Source organism: Halichoerus grypus, chromosome 1 (genome assembly GCF_964656455.1).
Source record: "Halichoerus grypus chromosome 1, mHalGry1.hap1.1, whole genome shotgun sequence".
Lineage (NCBI taxonomy): Eukaryota > Metazoa > Chordata > Mammalia > Carnivora > Phocidae > Halichoerus > Halichoerus grypus.
This window is the reverse complement of record NC_135712.1, coordinates 73388767-73409729: the sequence shown is the minus strand read 5'-3', so window position 1 is coordinate 73409729 and position 20963 is coordinate 73388767. Positions and strand designations below refer to the sequence as shown.

Here is a 20963-nt window from a genome sequence, read left to right as displayed (position 1 = left end):
CAAAAACCCCCAAAAAACAAAAAAGATTTTCTAAGATTGTCAAATAAGGGTGAGATTGGTAGCAGTTTAATGTGTTACCTTTCCCAAGGTGTACTTACCTTTTAATAAAAGATGACTGCAGAGGGCAAATCTTACCCAAGGCAGGAGACTCGAGTGTGGTGGAATTACCATGCCAGCCAATCGGAGAGGAGAGGGAGTGGAACTGGAGCAGAGAGGACCTCCTAGGATCCTCAAGTCAAACCTTTCTAGAGAACTCTAGACATATCCACTCCAGAAGACAGTCCCAGCTATGCTATGTCACAAATGCACTTTTAAATTGAATTCGAGGATACCTTTTTCACATAGGTACAGACTCCATTGGTTTTCACCCTGAGAGGAAAGCTCACAAAGTTAGTCATCAGTCTTCCCATAAAAATGGCCAGTCTTGATGATGGGCAGCTTAAGACTATTTGTTTACGTTTCCTATAGGTAATCATTGATATGTGGTCATGCTCATTGTGCTTTTATCAAACATTTATTCCAAGACTATTAAGTACTTTTAGCAAAGTCAAGTGTAGAGTTCAACTTTATTATGTAACCCTCCACACACAAAAAGGTGTATGAAAAAAATATCATCATCTACCAGATAACAAATAGGTTATTGGAAAAATTGGGTGGGAGAAGCTGTACATTTATTGAATAAAGCGTTTTTTAAAAATCTTTTTATGTTATCTAAATGTCATGCTGTATCAATTGAATCTCTGATTCTAAAGGTCAAATTACTAAATACAGATATGCCATTTCAAGGAACCCGAGCTGTCATATATTTTAGGTTGACATACATTCCTTAATCATAATCTAAAAATCTTTTTCATCTTTTGATCTTTCATTAGTAGTTACTAAATTAAACACATTTAAAAATTATCATTTTCCAAAGCTGTGCACCCAAGAAAAAGTTAAAAACTGAGGGTTGCTGGAGTGGTGGGGGTGGGAGGGATGGGGTGGCTGGGTGATAGACATTGGGGAGGGTATGTGCTATGGTGAGTGCTGTGAATTGTGTAAGACTGTTGAATCACAGACCTGTACCTCTGAAACAAATAATACATTATATGTAAAAAAAAAAAAAAGAAGAAGAAGAAGAAGATAGCAGGAAGGGAAAAATGAAGGGGGGAAATCAGAGGGGGAGATGAACCATGAGAGACTATGGACTCTGAGAAACAAACTGAGGGTTCTAGAGGGGAGGGGTGTGGGGGGATGGGTTAGCCTGGTGATGGGTATTAAAGAGGGCACGTTCTGCATGGAGCACTGGGTGTTATAAGCAAACAATGAATCATGGAACACTACATCAAAAACTAATGATGTAATGTATGGTGATTAACATAACATAATAAAAATTTTTTAAAAAGCAAATAAAATGTAAATATAAAGGGTTTATTCTTAAAGGAATTGGCATTTATGCTACTGGCTTGTATAACATAGTATATAATAATATTTAGGGTAATGCATTGCTGAAATGTTAAAAACATTTTTTTCAATCCTAAAGATTCCAGAATTGTAAAAGCATTATGGAATCCATACATCACAGTATTAGGCACATAATTGGCATTCACGGGATGGAACTGACTAACTAATCGCCTATGAGCCATTAAAGATCTGTTAAATTGGCAAAATCAGATTTATTGTTATAAGGAAAGCCTAGTAGCTAATTTAAAATGTTCACTAGGGATATATGTCCTCTCCGGGTCACAGTGACATTGATATATATTAAAGGTAATAATGTGCAGAATATATTTGCCGAGGATGTACCTTTTCTTGTGGCCATTAATAATTGATTTAGATAATGAAAAGATGAAATGGAACTTAAGGTTGTTTAGCAGCTTGACGATTGTTATGCTGTAGATACAAACATTATGGGTCCCTTCCCCAGGATTGTTTTTAAGATGAGCAATGCTGAGATTGAACCAACTTTTCAACCTAGAGCTTGAGGTTTAATCTGTCAGTAGCAAAAAATAAATAGAAGTGCCATGCTTCTTTAAGTGAAAAGTACATTTTAACAGGTTATCCCAATATCTTTGTGATTTTCTTGCTCTCTGACCCCAAAACAATATACTGTGGGAGATGCCAACGTTGGTGGAGTTTGCTTAGATATAAGTTGTGCCCAAGCCAAGATTATATGCAATTAACAGACATCTCCATCAGTCCCCGCGCCCATTCTTACTATAGTTAGAGTCGACTTTTCTGAAGTAAATGTCAATTCTTGTTTCTCTGTTAAAGCCATACAAAAGAAGCAAAAAGAGGAATTTTGTGACCTTGGGAAAAGATATGCACATATATGATCTTCGCAAGTGAATATAAGGTTAAGTAAACTTGTGATGATTTATTGAGAGAAAGGCTTTCCCCCCAAATTCTTTTATTTCTGGAGATGAAAATAAAAATATATTGGTGAAACTTTCAAACATCAAACTCTTCTTCAATTTTCCTTTGTTCTACCTATGTTCATACTCTTAATTTCACTACCAAGAGAACTTGTGCATTTTAGCCAGGATAATGCTATGCAATGTGAATAGTTTATTAGAAAAAAAAAAAAGGTAATCCAGGACGTACATTTTTTTTTTCCTCAATAGCAGAGGATACAGTCCAAATAGGCATATTTAAGGTTCTCTTTTGCAAGGTTCAATACATTGATAATGCACTTTGAATCCTCCGATGGAGAGAGAAAGGATAAGGATAGACTATCATCACTTCTCCACATGGGTTTAGTTTCAGGGAACAAGGAGATGGTGTGAAGCATGTACAACAATGATTCTGATTACAGCCTCGTCCAAAAATGCTGTTCTGTGGTTTGATCTCCCAATTCGAGTTTTGCTCTTGGAATCTGTTCAGGGTCCTCAAAGCCGAGGTTGCTATAGAATCCATTTTCGCCATCACCTGAATAATCTGTTCTGTGTGTGGGAGGCCAGGTGGAGTCTTCTGCCAGCTTTTTTTGCCAGTTCCTATATTGACTTTTAGAAGAGAATCCAAATTCTTTTTTGATCCATAGCCAGAGCCTTCGATTTTGAAGGATGACATCCTGAAAAATCAGGAGGAGAAAACAATCAAACTATGATTCCACTTTCCCCTTCAGCCAGGTTGCTCACCACTGCGCTCTGTTCCCCCAGGTCTTCCTCTGAGATGTGCTTAGTACCACTGCTTCTGTGGTAGCTTCTCCTTCCTGCTGTCCCCATGATGTCTAGCAGCTCCCCTGGTTCTTTCCCTTGAGGAGGAAGAGTGCTTGTGTTCACAGAAATCTGCCCAAAGCTTACAGTCTTTCATTTCTACAGATTTCCTAGTTAAATCCTGGCTGCTGATTCACTTAGAATTATTTTACTGCCAGACTGAAATGATAACAAAATAATGTTCTCAAAATCAAGGAAAGAAAAAAAAAAATCACTGCTACCTGCCACGTGCCACATAGGAGGTGCCACGCAATGGTTTGCTGAATGAATGGATGAACTCCAGAAATCAAATGTGTTTTGCTTTCCATTTGAGGGGGGGGGGTGTTCTTTTTTTTCTTTATAATAGAAATGGCCAAATTTTGCATTCCACTTTTGGTTATGCTAGACTTCCTGTCATGTACAATTTGTAGCTACGGTCTTCTTAATAATCACCTTTAATGATCAAATACCATTTTTTTCAAATTGCTATATAACTATTTAAACAAACAGCATCTCTATTTTTGAACACATGAGTTGAATTTAAAATTTTACCACCAGAGATAATACTATAATGAATACCTTCATACATGTAAATTTTATCTCTCCTTTTGGATTATTTAAAAATTTATATAGTCTCAAAAATGGAATTCCTTAAAGAGTATGAGAAATTTCACACTCATTGTATACAATTTTATATATGTGTGTGTGTGTGTGTGTGTGTGTGTGTGTGTGTGTATTTTTTAAAATTTGGTTGATCCCTTTTCCCAAAACACTTACATGAATCTTTTTTTAACTGTCCCTTTAAAAAAAATAGTGCCTGAGCCTTTCACTGAGTAAGTGAAGTCATTTAGTGACACTGAGTAGAAGAAAAATGCTATAGAGGAAGACTTTCAAGGGTAAGAATTGACTAGAATGAGCAATGGCTTCCTTTCTCTCTTAATTAAGGAAACCCTTCTGAAGATAGTTCTTCACTCGAAAGGTCTCATTGAATTTTAGAGCTGGTAGGTCACCTGGTCTCGTCTCTACTAGCTTATGAGAATACTAGAAAAGTACAATACAATGCCTTCATGGGAGATAAAATTAGAGTTAATTTGATGTTTTGCTTTCTATGCTACAGATCCAGAGAGCACTTCTATGCAGTCCTTAGAGAATTTTAAATCACTCTCCAAGTAATTTCCCCCAAAGAGAACATGTGCAGTTTTTACAAACCCTTAATAACTATCACTTCTGGGGACAAAAGATGTTGCTCTAAAAAACAGGCATGTGTTGAAAATGAGACCCTTTATTTATTTCCCCAGAAAGAGAGTAAGAGACATATAGAAATCACTTTACCTCTACAAAGAAGGCCACACAGAATTGGGTGAGGACTACCACCAAAATTGAAACCCTCCATGATGTCAGGGTTGGGATGAGCTGTTAAAAAAGAAATACTACCTTTATGCTTTGCATGTCTTCCATTTTGAAAAGTATTAATTATCTTGTTTAATTTATATATTTGTAACAACTCTCTGAGCTTGGATGGTGGGCATTACTTTCTCCACTTCACAGATGAGGTCAGTACCTTGTCCAAGGATTCAAAGCCAATCAATAAATGGCAGAGCCAGAATTCAAATGAGAATTGACTGCCCCTGGGCCTTTGCTCCCTCCACTGCGGACAAGAGACATTCAGTAAATGTGCTCTGGGTCACAGACATGAGACAAAACACTTTGGAAACAGTGTGTCTCTCTTCATTTTTATCTTTTCAAATATAGGGAAGAGAATACAAGATGAAGTCATTCATCTAATAATACTATTACTTCTAATCCTCCCAAAGTAAAATCTACTTGGAGTTCATTCTTTCAGTAAAACTGATGTATGAGTAAAACATAAAGGGGACAGAGGTTCAAGTTACTTTTGAAACTAGGTGAAAATTTTCTGAACAAATGGCCCCAATCCTAAATCTAATGGCTTGATGAAACTTGAACCCACCCAACCCACCTTCTTTTAAGGATTGAAGGGTATATACTGACCACCAAATACAATTAAGTAATAGGTGTAAACACTATAACTTCCCATGCTTCATCAATAGCAAGAGACTATTCACACAGCGCCGATCTGACCCAAAGTAAAGGATGGGGACTGAGCTGCCTTTAGGACTACCACAGACCCTTCACAGTGTCTAGATGCTCACCTGCAATTCTCATCCCTAGTCTGATATGGGGTATTTCAAAGTAACACTTTGTTATTTTTTCCCCCAAGTAGAGACAGCCTTTCTTAGGGTTGTGAGACACAGCCTTGGTGCACGGCTGTCTGGAGAAGGCTGTAAGGTGTGGTAGGGGGTCAGATCCTAGCAGAGAGCTTGGCCCTTGCCTTCCCTGTGGTCCCTGCCCTCATCTGGGAGGTCTCTTCTCCATCTCTTGGCCTGGAAGGCACTTGTCACACTGCTTTGAAATCATCCGCTTGTGGGATGGTCTTCCCTCCTAGCCCCTGAACTACTTGAGATCTGTGCCCACATCTTACTCATCTTTGGAGTCCCAGTGCCAAGCATGGGCTAAAGCTTCATAATGTCTTATAAGTGACTAAATGATCTAGGTTTTCACTTCCTAACTGTGTCTCTGTCCACAGCCTCTCTGCTCTAGCATATAGCCTTCCTGCCATCATCTAATTAGTCTGTCCTTAAAATCCCTCCTGACACACCTGCTGGGATATCTTCAATGACTCCCTGTTGCTCTCAGAAGAGACCTCAAACTTCCCTGGCCATCTTCATCCAGCCATGCCTTCCTCACATTCCACAGCATGTTGCTTCTGCCTTTGCCAGTCTCCCAGGTATTCTGTGAAACAAGTGTGGCTTTTGATTTTTATCTCTGCCACCCTACATTCTTTTGCATTTCCAAGACAAAAGAGATTCTTTCAGCCCTCTGCTTGTGCTCAGGCTGTTCTCCTGGTTGGAAATATCCCTACCTTCTACTTAGCAAAATCTAGCCTATCCTCTGGACACAGATCAAGTTGTGCCTCCTCCATGAAGCCTCCCGTGACAACCACAGGCCCCGTGAGAGCTCCTCTTTCCTGTGTTCTTCCCACTTCTCTCTATGTTACACCCTCTTCAAGCATGGGTGGTCTCACATAGCCATGTCATCATTTCTCTTGGGTGGAGCTCATCTTCACAACAAAACTATAGATTGCAAATCAAGAGTCAATCCTTCTCTTTGTTTTGTTTCTCCCACAATGCTGGTTCCAAGAATGGGTTCAATGACCTCTTCATAAATTTTATTGTAATCCACTGCGCCCTGGATTAAGTGATGTCCACTGAAATAAAACTCCCTGCAGTCGATGTTTGACAGACAGAACATGATTGGCCTGTAAGTCTACTTTTTTCTTGCTCCTTACAACTACATTATAAAGGATTTCTACTATATGTTAAAATAATTAAACTTGAAGAATTAGTTATTTTGTTAATACATTAATTTATTATATTAGTATAACATGGAAGGATATAATATCCACACATAGTATTTTAGGTGTGAATAGGATAAATGTTCTCAACTGATAATATAGATCATCTGAAAACAATCAGAGGGTCGCATATGGGAGAGCCAGGTAAGTTATTTGCTGCTCTAGTAAATAGAAGAGCCCCACAATATTAAATGATCAGAGAGAATATGGTAATAACTAACTTGCAAATTATGGTGCAGATATGGTCTCATCATACATATGAGTCACTGCAGATGTGATACTGAATAGCTCTTACCTCCATTCCACGGTATATATCTTGAAAGTCAGAAAACAGAATGAAAACTGTGAGGCCCAAGGCAGACATCAGCAGAAATGAAAATATATCTGAAGAAACACCAAACATTATTTTTAGATGCTGAACGAATGTTTCATATAATTTGGCACACATTGCAGAATCAATGATTTCTGTTGGGCAAATACAGGATACATCCTCAGATGTTTTGATATATCCTCATATGCTTTAAAATATGTTCTAATGCTTACAAGACAAAGGCGGTATCGTAACATCTTTCTTTGAAAGGCGAGGTGCAGAAAATTGCCAACTACAGTAAACTCCATAAAAGAGTCACATCAACTGAGAAGTCCAAGGGGGCCAGGACACTCTGCAAGGACCAGCTTACATAAATGCTCACCAGAGAGGCCCTGATGCTTTATTACTGCCTAGCTAGTGAGTCGTGCACGAACAGAAAGTCGGTCCTCTTGGCACCACTTCATTCTTTGTTGTTGCCTAGAGAATAAGGTCCAGGGGTCTCCGACTGACATTCAAGGCCTTCCACAATCTGATTTCAATCTGCCTTTCTGATCTGCTCTCTGATCGCTCCTCCTTATGTGTCTTAGGGAAGTTAAATCACATACCTGCCACCTCCATAGAGGTCTTTGTTGACAACATACCCTGTGTAGGTGATATTTTTCCTGTCTTGGCAAGTTCCAATTTTTCTTAAAAAGCCCCATTGAGATATCACTTGCTTTTTAAAGACTTCCCAGGCATCTCTTACAAAGCTTTATTTCATATGGCTATGTCCCACTCTGCTTTGCAAGATCTTCCTTTATGTATCTACTTAAAAGTGACTTTGTATGTGCTTTTCTAGGACTCTGAATTGAAAGAATGAGAAACTCTCCTGTACATCTGCTGAGTTCTTTCTCTCCAACTGGCCCAAATGGCTTTGCTTTCAGGGATCTAAACTTTCCAGGATGCAATGGGCCAACACCACTGTTCTTATTCCTCCAACCCCACCCACACCTGTGTCCTCAGAGCTCTTAGGCACTTTGTAGATGGAGCCTTATAAATGCTTTTGATAAGATTAGCACCTTCAGGCCAAAACAATAGCATTTAATCTGTGTTGCCATGATATAAAGGATTCTTACAAGCCTTAAAGTTTATAAACAAACAAACAAACAAACTAGGTTTTCTCTTATATTCTCTCTATCTCATTTATTCCAGTGTTTATGGTCTGCCAGCCCCCAACTCTATATAAATCTCTACCAACCAGAAATCAGAAGTAAATGCCCCTCTATCACTGGCCCTATTTTTTTTTAAGACATCAGAGTTCTGTTTTTGCCTTTGTGCACCAACACGTGCCCTCATACTCTTCCAAGCTTCACTTTAGATACACAACAAGATGCAACACCTCCCAGAAGAATACTCAGGCTTGCTTGGAAGGGGCGTGAGGCAGAGAGAAGAAAAGCAGGCACCGCAGGATTGCTTATTTCCCAAAATAAAGTGATCTGAGCAGCTTGGTGATAAGAAGAGCCCAGGAGGTGGCTGTGTGGAGTTTTCATTTATTTCATTATCTCCATGTCCCAGAGACCCAGCTGCTGGAAAGAAGAGGATGCCCCCAAATGACAATGCTGATGAAGGCCCAGTCATCACAGCAACCGAGCTGAGTGCTGTGCACATCACACTGTCCTTAGATTGATGATCTGAAAAGTAGGCCAGGTGGGTGCACAAATAACCACTGTGGAAGCAAACTCTTAAGGCCCTCATTTAATTTAGCTTTGATTGGAAAACACAATGAAGAACTGGATGAATGTTGCCTCCCCTGATCAATTGCTATTGATGAGGAAACTTGAAAGCATGGGAGACTTTGCACAGGTAATTTGGAAAGACAAGTCAGAGCAAACCACTACAGGTTGTTTTCAGACAAGGAAGGGGATGGGATTGCAAATATTCATACCTATTTCCATAAAACTTAAATTTGTATTTTTCTATATCTCATCATCATAAAGTTGATATCTTGTCCAAGGCTATTAAGAAAGGTACAAACTTGGGGGTGGAGCAAGATGGCAGAGGAGTAGGAGACCTGGATTTCGTCTGGTCCCAGGAATTCAGCTGGATAGGGATCAAACCATTCTGAACACCTACAAACTCAACAGGAGATTGAAGAAAAGAATAGCAACAACTCTCTAAACAGAAAAGTGACCACTTTTTGGAAGGTAGGACGTGCGGAGAAGTGAATCCGAGGCGATATTCGGGAGGATAGACGGCGGGGGAGGGGGCCTCCGTTGGCTGCTTCTGGCAAGTGATAGAGCCTCAGAGCACAAAATCAGAACTTTCAGAAGTCCGCTCTGCTGAGGGACGTAGCTCCAGTGGCTAAGCAGGGAATGGAACACTCGCTGGGACAGTGTGGTCTCGGGACCCTCGGGGTCACAGAAAGACCGGGGTGCCTGAGTGCGGCAGAGCTCCCAGGTATCAGAGTGGGGAAGCCGGCTGCAGAGACGGAGCTGAGGTGCGGGCTCTCAGCTTGGGGTTTCCATAAACTGTGATCCGCGGCACAGTCAGGCCCCTGCTCCTCCAGCAGGGACCCAAAAAGCAGCAGATCTGGGGAGACTCCCCTTCCTCCCCCTGGGAGGAGTGGCACGGGAGCGCATTGCACGGATCTGCTGGGTTTGGAGACTCCACACGGGGTCGAGTGCCAGAGATAGAAACGCTCGGTCACAGGCCAGGTGAGCACAGAGTGCGGCTGGAGACCGGGGAGATGGGAGTGACTGACGGCTTTTCTCTGGGGGCTCACTGAAGAGCAGGGCCCCAAGTTCTCGGCTCCTCCAGGGTGGAGATTGGGGGGCTGCCATTTTCACTCTCGGCCTCCAAAGCTGTACGAAAAGCTTGCAGGGAACAAAAGCTCCCGAGAGCAAACCCGAGCAGATGACTTAGCCCGGACCGGCAAGGGCGGGGCAATTCCGCCTCCGGCAAAGACATTTGGGAACCACGGCAACAGGCCCCTCCCCCAGAAGATCAGCGAGAACAGCCAGCCAAGACCAAGTTTACCGATCAATGAGAATGGCAGAACTTCAGCACTAGGGGAATACTGCACATAGAATTCATGGCTTTTTTACCATGATTCTTTAGTCTTTCAAAGTTAATTTTTTATTTTAGCTGTCTTTTTCTTTTTTGAATTTTTATTTTTCCCTTTTTCAACCAACATCTTATCAATCCCCTTTTTAAAAAAACATTTTTATTTTTCATTTTTAGAGTCATATTCTTTCCCTACATAGTAGTTACCCTTATTTTTGGCATATATATATAAGTTGTTCTCTCCTTAAAATTTTGAGATACAGTTTCTTCTAACAGATCAAAATATACCATAAATCTCTGGTGTATGGCTTTGTTCTAGTCTCCTTCCTGATCACATTCTCTCCCCTTTTTTTTTCTTTTTTTTTAAGCCCTCTTCTTTCTTTTTTCAAACAACTTCTTATCTTATCAATTCCTTTTATAAAATTTTTTATAATTTTCATCTTTACAGTCATATTCCATGCCTTCATTGTATGAACCCTTATTTTTGTACATATATAAGTTTTTCTTTCTTTAAAATTTTGGGAGGCACTTTCTTCTAACAGACCAAAATACACCCAAAATCTAGTTTGTGGCACTGATCTATGTACCAGCCTGATCATATTTGATCATATTCTGTTTTTATTTGTTTTGTTCTATTTTTGTTTGTTTTTATCTTTTTCTTTTTTCTTTTTTTCCCTGTCTTTTCCCCCAGTTTCAGGTCTTTTCTGATTTGTTTAGGGTATATTTTCTGGGGACGTTGTTACCCTGTTAGCATTTTGTTCTCTCATTCATCTATTCTCCTCTGGACAAAATGACAAGATGGAAAAAATCACCTCAACAAAAAGAACAAGAGGCAGGACCGACTGCTAGGGACCTACTCAATATGGACATTAGTACGATGTCGGATCTAGAGTTCAGAATGATGATTTTAAAGATACTAGCTGGGCTTGAAAAAAGCATGGAAGTTATTAGAGAAACCCTTCTTGGAGAAATAAAAGAACTAAAATCTAACCAAGTCGAAATCAAAAAGGCTATTAATGAAGTGCAATAAAAAATGGGGGTGCTAACTGCTAGGATAAATGAAGCAGAAGAGAGAATTAGCGATATAGAAGACCAAATGATGGAAAATAAAGAAGCTGAGAAAAAGAGAGATAAACAACTACTGGATCACGAGGGCAGAATTCGAGAGATAAGTGATACCATAAGACGAAACAACATTAGAATAATTGAGATCCCAGAAGAAGAAGAAAGAGAGAGAGGGGCAGAAGGTATATTGGAGCAAATTATAGCAGAGAACTTCCATAATTTGGGGAAGGAAACAGGCATCGAAATCCAGGAGGCACAGAGAACTCCTCTCAAAAGCAATAAAAAATAGGTCAACACCCCAACATCTAATACTAAAACTTACGAGTCTCAGAAACAAAGAGACAATCCTGAAAGCAGCTCGGGATAAGAGATCTGTAACCTACAATGGTAGAAACATTAGATTGGCAACAGACCTATCCACAGAGACCTGGCAGGCCAGAAAGGACTGGCATGATATATTCAGAGCACTAAATGAGAAAAATATGCAGCCAAGAATACTATATCCAGCTAGGCTGTTATTGAAAATAGAAGGAGAGATAAAAAGCTTCCAGGAAAAACAAAAACTAAAGGAATTTGCAAACACGAAACTAGCCCTACAAGAAATATTGAAAGGGTTCCTCTAAGCAAAGAGAGAGCCTAAAAGCAACATAGACCAGAAAGGAACACAGACAATATACAGTAACAGTCACCTTACAGGCAATACAATGGCACTAAATTCCTATCTTTCAATAGTTACCCTGAATGTAAATGGGCTAAATGCCCCAATCAAAAGACACAGGCTATCAGATTGGATAAAAAAACAAGACCCATTGATATGCTGTCTGCAAGAGACTCATTTTAGACCCAAAGACACCCCCAGATTGAAAGTGAGGGGGTGGAAAACCATTTACCATGCTAATGGACATCAAAAGAAAGCTGAGGTGGCAATCCTTATATCAGACAAATTAGATTTTAAACCAAAGACTGTAATAAGAGATGAGGAAGGACACTATATCCTACTTAAAGGGTCTATCCAACAAGAAGATCTAACAATTGTAAATATCTATGCCCCTAACATGGGAGCAGCCAATTATATAAGCCAATTAATAACAAAAGCAAAGAAACACATTGACAACAATACAATAATAGGGGGGGACTTTAACAGCCCCCTCACTGAAATGGAGAGATCATCTAAGCAAAAGATCAACAAGGAAATAAAGACTTTAAATGACACACTGGACCAAATGGACTTCACCGATATATTCAGAATATTCCATCCCAAAGCAACAGAATACATATTTTTCTCTAGTGCCCATGGAACATTCTCCAGAATAGATCATATCCTAGGTCACAAATCAGGTCTCAACCAGTACCAAAAGATTGGGATCATTCCCTGCATATTTTTAGACCACAATGCTTTGAAACTAGAACTCAATCACAAGAGGAAAGTCGGAAAGAACTCAAATACATGGAGGCTAAAGAGCATCCTACTAAAGAAAGAATGGGTCAACCAGGAAATTAAAGAAGAATTATAAAAAATAATGGAAACAAATGAAAATGAAAACACAACTGTTCCAAATCTTTGGGATACAGCAAAGGCAGTCCTAAGAGGAAAGTATATGGCAACACAAGCCTTTCTCAAGAAACAAGAAAGATCTCAAATACACAACCTAACTCTACACCTAAAGGAGCTGGAGAAAGAACAGCAAATAAAGCCTAAACCCAGCAGGAGAAAAGAAATAATAAAGATCAGGCAGAAATCAATGAAATAAAAACCAAAAGAACAGTAGAACAGATCAATGAAACTAGAGGCTGGTTCTTTGAAAGAATTAACAAGATTGATAAACAACTGGCCAGACTTATCAAAAAGAAAAGAGAAATGACCCAAATCAACGAAATCATGAATGAAAGAGGAGAGATCACAACCAACACCAAAGAAATACAAACAATTATAGGAACATATTATGAGCAACTATAGGCCAGTAAATTAGATAACCTGGAAGAAATGGATGCATTCCTAGAGATGTATCAACTACCAAAACTGAACCAGAAAGAAATAGACAACCTGAACAGACCTATAACCACCAAGGAAATTGAAGCAGTCATCAAAAATCTCCCAACAAGCAAAAGCCCAGGGCCAGATGGCTTCCCAGGGGAATTCTACCAAACATTTAAAGAAGAATTAATACCTATTCTTCTGAAACTGTTCCAAAAAACAGAAATGGAAGGAAAATTTCCAAACTCATTTTATGAGGCCACCATTACGTTGTTCCCCAAACCAGACAAAGACCCCATCAAAAAGGAGAATTACAGACCAATATCCTTGGTGAACACAGATGCAAAAATTCTCACCAAAATACTAGCCAATAGGATCCAACAGTACATTAAAAGGATTATTCACCACGACCAAGTGGGATTTATCCCAGGGCTGCAAGTTTGGTTCAACATCCGCAAATCAATCAATGTGATACAATACATTAACAAAAGAAAGAACAGAATCATATGATCCTCTCAATAGATGCAGAAAAAGCATTTGACAAAGTACAGCATCCTTTCTTGATCAAAACTCTTCAGAGTAAAGGCATAGAAGGTATGTACCTCAATATCATAAAAGCCATCTATGAAAAACCCACAGCGAATATCATTCTCAATGGGGAAAAACTGAGAGCTTTCCCCCTAAGGTCAGGAACACAGCAGGGATGTCCACTATCACCACTGCTACTCAACATAGTATTAGAAGTTCTAGCCACAGCAATCAGACAACCAAAAGAAATAATGCATCCAAATTGGCAAAGAAAAAGTCAAATTCTCACTCTTTGCAGATGATATGATACTTTATGTGGAAAACCCAAAAGACGCCACCCCAAAACTGCTAGAACTCATACAGGAATTCAGTAAAGTGGCAGGATATAAAATCAATGCACAGAAATCAGTGGCATTCCTATACACCAACAACAAGACAGAAGAAAGAGAAATTAAGGAGTCGATCCCATTTACAATTGCACCCAAAACCATAAGATACCTAGGAATAAATCTAACCAAAGAGGCAAAGGATCTGTACTCAGAAAACTATAAAATACTCATGAAAGAAATTGAGGAAGACACAAAGAAATGGAAAAACGTTCCATGCTCATGGATTGGAAGAACAAATACTCTGAAGATGTCAATGCTACCTAGAGCAATCTACACATTCAATGCAATCCCCATCAAAATACCATCCACTTTTTTCAAAGAAATGGAATGAATAATCCTAAAATTTGTATGGAACCAGAGAAGACCCCGAATAGCCAGAGGAATGTTGAAAAAGAAAAGCAAAGCTGACGGCATTACAATTCCGGACTTCCAGCTCTATTACAAAGCTGTCATCATCAAGACAGTATGGTACTAGCGCAAAAACAGACACATAGATCAATGGAACAGAATAGAGAGCCCAGAAATGGACCCTCAACTCTATGGTCAACTCATCTTTGACAAAACAGGAAAGAATGTCCAATGGAAAAAAGACAGTCTCTTCACCAAATGGTGTTGGGAAAATTGGACAGCCACATGCAGAAGAATGGAACTGGACCATTTCCTTACACCACCCACAAAAATAGACTCAAAATGGTTGAAAGACCTCAATGTGAGACAGGAGTCCATCAAAATCCTAGAGAAGAACACACGCAGCAACCTCTTCGACCTCAGCTGCAGCAACTTCTTCCTAGAAACATCGCCAAAGGCAAGGGAAGCAAGGCAAAAATGAACTACTGGGACTTCATCAAGATAAAAAGCTTTTGCACAGCAAAAGAAACAGTCAACAAAACCAAAAGACAACCGACAGAATGGGAGAAGATATTTGCAAATGACATATCAGAGAAAGGGCTAGTATCCAAAATCTATACAGAACTTACCAAACTCAACACCCAAAGTAGAAATGATCCAATCAAGAAATGGGCCAAAGTCATGAACAGAAATTTTTCCAAAGAAGACATCCAAATGTCCAACAGACACATGAAAAAATGCTCAACATTGCTCGGCATCAGGGAAATCCAAATCAAAACCTCAATGAGATACCACCTCACACCAGTCAGAACGGCTAAAATTAACAAGTCAGGAAATGACAGATGTTGGCAGGGATGCGGAGAAAGGGGAACCCTCCTACACTGTTGGTGGGAATGCAAGCTGGTGCAGCCACTCTGGAAAACAGTATGGAGGTTCCTCAAAAAGTTGAAAATAGAGCTACCACATGATCCAGCAATTGCACTACTGGGTATTTACCCCAAAGATACAAATGTAGGGGTCCGAAGGGGTACGTACACCCCAATGTTAATAGCAGCAATGTCCATAATAGCCAAACTGTGGAAAGAGCCAAGATGTCCATCGATAGATGAATGGATAAAGAAGAAGTGGTATATATATATATATATATATATATATATATATATATACAATGGAATATTATGCAGCCATCAAAAGAATGAGATCTTGCCATTTGCAACGACATGGATGGAACTGGAGGGTGTTATGCTGAGCGAAATAAGTCAATCAGAGAAAGACATGTATCATATGACCTCACTGATATGAGGAATTCTTAATTTCAGGAAACAAACTGAGGTTTGCTGGATTGGTGGGGGGTGGGAGGGATGGGGTGGCTGGGTGATAGACATTGGGGAGTGTATGTGCTATGGTGAGTGCTGTGAATTGTGCAAGACTTGAATCACAGATCTGTACCTCTGAAACAAATAATACAATATATGTTAAAAAAAAAAAAGAAGAAGAAGATAGCAGGAGGGGAAGAATGAAGGGGGGGATATCTGAGGGGGAGACGAACCATGAGACACGATGGACTCTGAAAAACAAATTGAGGGTTCTAGAGGGCAGGGGTGTGGGAGGATGGGTTAGCCCGGTAATGGGTATTAAAGAGGGCACGTTCTGCATGGAGCACTGGGTGTTATGCACAAACAATGAATCATGGAACACTACATCAAAAACTAATGATGTAATGTATGGTGATTAACATAACAATAAATTTTTTTTTTTTAAGATTTTATTTATTTATGTATTAGAGAGCGAGCGAGAGAGAAACAGCATGAGAGGGGAGAAGGTCAGAGGGAGAAGCAGGCTCACCGCTGAGCTGGGAGCCCGATGTGGGACTCGATCCCGGGACTCCAGGATCATGACCTGAGCCGAAGGCAGTTGCTTAACCAACTGAGCCACCCAGGCGCCCAACAATAAAAAATTTTTAAAAAAAGAAAGGTACAGACTTGTCTGTTATATCAACATAAAATCGCTTGATAGTTTAATAGTAGTTCCAAGACTTTTGAGAGTTTATGATTTATTATGAGATTATATTGTTAAACTATGTTTATAAAACTTTTTTATTTAAAATTATCAGTTATACTTGACGTAGGACTTGAGTTCACCTACAAGCTCTTAGTCACTATGATGTAACTAATCCAGTTCTCGCTTAATTCAGTTTATGCAAAATGACTTTGTAGCTACTGTTCAAATTAAAGTACTAGCCAATGCAATGTATCATATCCTCCTTATAAAATATATTCGCAATTTAAAAAAAGGGGCTTTAAGTGATTAACCTTAAAACATAAAGTGAAATCTTGATTTGTTGTGACAAAAGCCAAGGAAGGACATTACCAAACACTGAATCAAAATTAAGAACTATCATAAGAAATTCAGGAAGAAGTTTATAGAAAATATAAAAAAAGGAAGATATTAGCATGCTCTCAAAACCTTTGACAAAACAGCTATACAAAAAAAGGGGGGGGTGAAAACAGAATGTAAACAATTACTAAAACTAGTTTAATGTAGTAAATGTATGTTTCTAATTTAAGAAGAGGAATGAGGCTTACTTTTCTAATATCTACAACTTATTTAGAAAATTAGAGATTACAGGTTGTGCCATGGGATGGCATAACTGTTGTAAATTTTCCAAAGCAGAAATTTTACAGGCTAGATTCTCTGATCATAACAATAAAAGTAGGAATTATTAACCAAATTTAAATGAAAAATCCCTTCCAACATACAAATTTAAAACAAAATTCTAAATATCTGTTGGTCAAAAAGGAAATCAAGTCCATTTAATTTGTAAGCTATTGATAAGAAGAGTAGTAGGAGAATGAAAACAAAATCCCTTCCCACTTGAAAATGAAAAATCGCTATTTGGAAACTGTGGGTCAAAGAGGAAATTCAGTCATAATTAAAGACACATGAAAATGTAAAGAATGCAACCCAAACCATGATTATTGATCTTGAATGTTTCTCTAATTTCACAAGAGTAAAAGAAAATACATACATTATAAAGTCATTTCAAACATTATATTTTTTTTTCAGAGAAAGTAAGAAAGGGGAAAAGAATGAGAAAAGCAAAAATTAACAAGTTAGAAAATAGAAGGCAGAACTATTAAAATTTTAAAGAAAACCAATAAAAATACATTTCTGCTAAGAATAAATGAAACATAAGACATATAGGATGAGGGACGCCTGGGTGGCTCAGTCGGTTAAGCGTCTGCCTTCGGCTCAGGTCATGATCCCAGGGTCCTGGGATCGGGTCCCACATCGGGCTCCTTGCTGAGCAAGGAGCCTGCTTCTCCCTCTGCCTGCCTCTGTCTCTCTCTCTCTCTCTGATAAATAAATAAAATCTTAAAAAAAAAAAAAGACATATAGGATGAGGAGATATTAAAAGTTAGAGAAGGCATTAAAATTATAAAGAAATACCACTCAAAATCTGACACTAAGCCTTGATAATCTCAATGAAATAGAATTATCTGGGGAAAAAAATGTTATTTTAAAAAACAGTTTAAAAAGAAGATAACTTAAATCAATCCTTTAAAAAAAACCTTTCAAAGGAAAGATTTAGAGCCAGATCAGTTCTTGCAAACTGCCAAGGAATAGGCTATTTCTATTTATAAATTATTTTTCCTGTGAAAGAAAAAGTCAAAGAGTTTTCAAGTCTAATACTCAAACCTAACAAAACACTACACAAAAAACATCAGACCAATCCAACATAAAATGCACACATTAAAAAACTATAAAATTCAATTTAGTGAGAGTATAATCCACCACAAATAAGTAGGGTTTGCTCAAGAACATGAAGATAATTTAATAGTAAGCTTATTAATATAGCAGATTCTCGCAACAGGTCAAAAGGGAAAAAAGGCATAATCATCTCAGTAGGTGATGGGAAGGCATTTGATGAAATACACCTCCCATTCTTGATTTAAAACATACTCTTGATTTCATGGAAATAAAAAGGTATTTTCTTTACATGAGGTAGTCTACCTTGAACCAATATTCAAAATCATATTTACGGGTGAAAACTATTAGAAGTAGTTTTATTAAGGAGTAGAATTCTTTGCTACCACTGCTATTATTTAATAGTATCCTGGAAATTCTGGACTGTACACTAAGACAGAAAATATAAATAAGCAATTTTGTCATTGGAAAAGAAAAAGAAACATTATTACCTGCAGATGATATTAATTATCTTTCTAGAACACTCAAGAATCAAGGAGTAATAGCAAAGTCCAGAAAGAGTTCTGGATAGAAAATAAATGTAAACAATACTGTAACTTTTACAGGTATTAGTGATAAACAGTTAAAAAAATATATAATGAGTCACTACATTTGTATCTTTGGGGTAAATACCCAGTAGTGCAATTGCTGGGTCATAGGGTAGCTCTATTTTCAACTTTTTGAGGAACCTCCATACTGTTTTCCAGAGTGGCTGCACCAGCTTGCATTCCCACCAAGAGTGTAGGAAGGTTCCCCTTTCTCCACATCCTCACCAACATCTGTCATTTCCTGACTTGTTAATTTTAGCCGTTCTGACTGGTGTGAGGTGGTGTCTCACTGAGGTTTTGATTTGTATTTCCCTGATGCCGAGTGATGTTGAGCACTTTTTTATGTGTCTGTTGGCCATTTGGATGTCTTCTTTGCAGAAATGTCTCTTCATGTGCCTAGATGTCCATCAACAGATGAATGGATAAAGAAGACGTGGTATATATATACAATGGAATATTATGTAGCCATCAAAAAATGAAATATTGCCATTTGCAATGACGTGGATGGAACTAGAAGGTATTATCCTAAGCAAAATAAGTCAATCAGAGAAAGACAATTATCATATGATCTCACTGATATGAGGAATTTGAGAAATAAGACAGAGGATTGTAGGGGAAGGGAGGGAAAAATGAAACAAGACGAAACTGGAGGGGGAGACAAACCATAAGAGACTCTTAATCTCAGGAAACAAACTGAGGGTTGCTGGATTGGAGGGGGATGGGAGGGATGGGGTGGCTGGGTGATAGACATTGGGGAGGGTATGTGCTATGGTGAGCGCTGTGAATTGTGTTAAGACTGATGAATCACAGATCTGTACCCCTGAAACAAATAATACATTATGGTAATTAAAAATATATATAATGGGAAAAAGTCACTCACAATATAAACAAAAATATTTAAAAAAACTAAATAAGTTTCTTAAATGTTCAGGATCTATAATGGAGAAAGTGATAAATATTTACTAAAAGATGTAAAAAAAAGCATGAACAAATAGAGAAGGATGGCATGTTTTTAAAATGTGAAGACTAAATTGTGTAAACAATTTTTTCCCAATGTATCAGAATTTGGAAAGGGAATTTTTTTTTTTAAAAGCCTTACACTTTGTTCTAGAGTTTATCTGGAAGGATGAACAAGCAAAAAAAATAAGAGATTTTTGAAAAATGAAGAGTAATGAAGATATACCAATCTTACTTATTAAAACTTATTATAAAACTATAGCTAAATGAATGAAACTGTAATTTTTAGAGTATAGTGGTAGATCAAGAAGAGACTGGTATATTAATGAGACAGAAAAGATAGTCTAGGAACTAACTAATTATATAAAAAATTGATTTGTAGGTATATAACATATATAAATATAATATAGGTGTGCCTGGGTGGCTCAGTTGGCTAAGTGTCAACTCTTGGTTTCAGCTCAGTTCATGATCTCAGGGTTGTGGGATCCAGCCCGTATAGGAGCTCTGCACTCAGCAGGGAGTCTGCTTGAAATTCTTTCACCTTCCCTCTCCCTCTCCCTCTGCTCCTCCTCCCCTCTCCACACTCTCTCCCTAAAATAAATAAATAAAAATAAAATATTTAAATATAATATAAAAAATCACATAAATTATGTATATAATAAAGCTATAAATATACATGAATATGTAGGTATGCTAATGGTGGCATTATATTCAGTTAAGAAATAAATGATCAAAAGAAATATTAAGTAATAAAATCTGCTGGGAAAACTAGTGACTAGTTGGATAAAGTAGTTTGATCTCTACCTCAAACTATATGCCAATATTAACATAAGATTTAAAAAAGAATGGATAAAAGATGTAAATAAGAAATTCAGAGAAGAGATGGCTAATCATAAGAAAATATGTTAATCTTCACTGGTGACTAAAGAAATGTACAGAATGGTTAAAGTAACTTGCCCAATATTGTAAAGCTACTAAAGAGGTCAAGTTGTATCTGAATTGATTAGAAGATCTTTTACATGGGTGCCTGGGTGGCTCAGTCAGTTAAGCGTCTGCCTTGGGCTCAGGTCATGTTCCCAGGGTCCTGGAATCGAGCCCCATATGGGACTCCCTGCTCAGCGGGGAGTCTGTTTCTCTCTCTCCCTCTTCCTCCATCCTCTCTCCCACTCGTGTGCTCCCTCCCACTTGTGGACTCTCTCCAAAATAAATAAGTTTAAAAAAAGAGAAGGTCTTACAAAGTACCTTGATATATATGTATGTGCTTAAAATCATTCTTGATGACTCACAATGGGACGGGACTCATGTGACCATTTAATAATGAATGTCTGCCAATGAGGAGGTTTCTGCCCAGGTTTCTACCACCTATGAAAATTTTCCTTCAATACTCAATTTCATAAAAAAAAATTTGAAACAGAATTATATTTTTAATTACAAGATAAAGCTGAGAA

At 38.2% G+C, this 20963-nt stretch overlaps 1 protein-coding gene across 1 annotated transcript in view; it reads right to left on the bottom strand.

Annotated features, from left to right (window-relative positions):
- Positions 1 to 2351: 2351 nt before the first annotated feature.
- Positions 2352 to 20963, bottom strand: part of ATP13A5 (ATPase 13A5) — a 111525-nt gene continuing 92913 nt past the window's right edge. The window contains exons 28-30 of the mRNA XM_036077502.2: positions 6902 to 6990; positions 4506 to 4586; positions 2352 to 3049 (exon numbers count right to left, since the gene is read on the bottom strand). Of these exons, the coding sequence (XP_035933395.2) occupies positions 2789 to 3049; positions 4506 to 4586; positions 6902 to 6990 (431 nt within the window). The 3' untranslated portion in view covers positions 2352 to 2788. The remainder of the gene's footprint in view (positions 3050 to 4505; positions 4587 to 6901; positions 6991 to 20963) is intronic.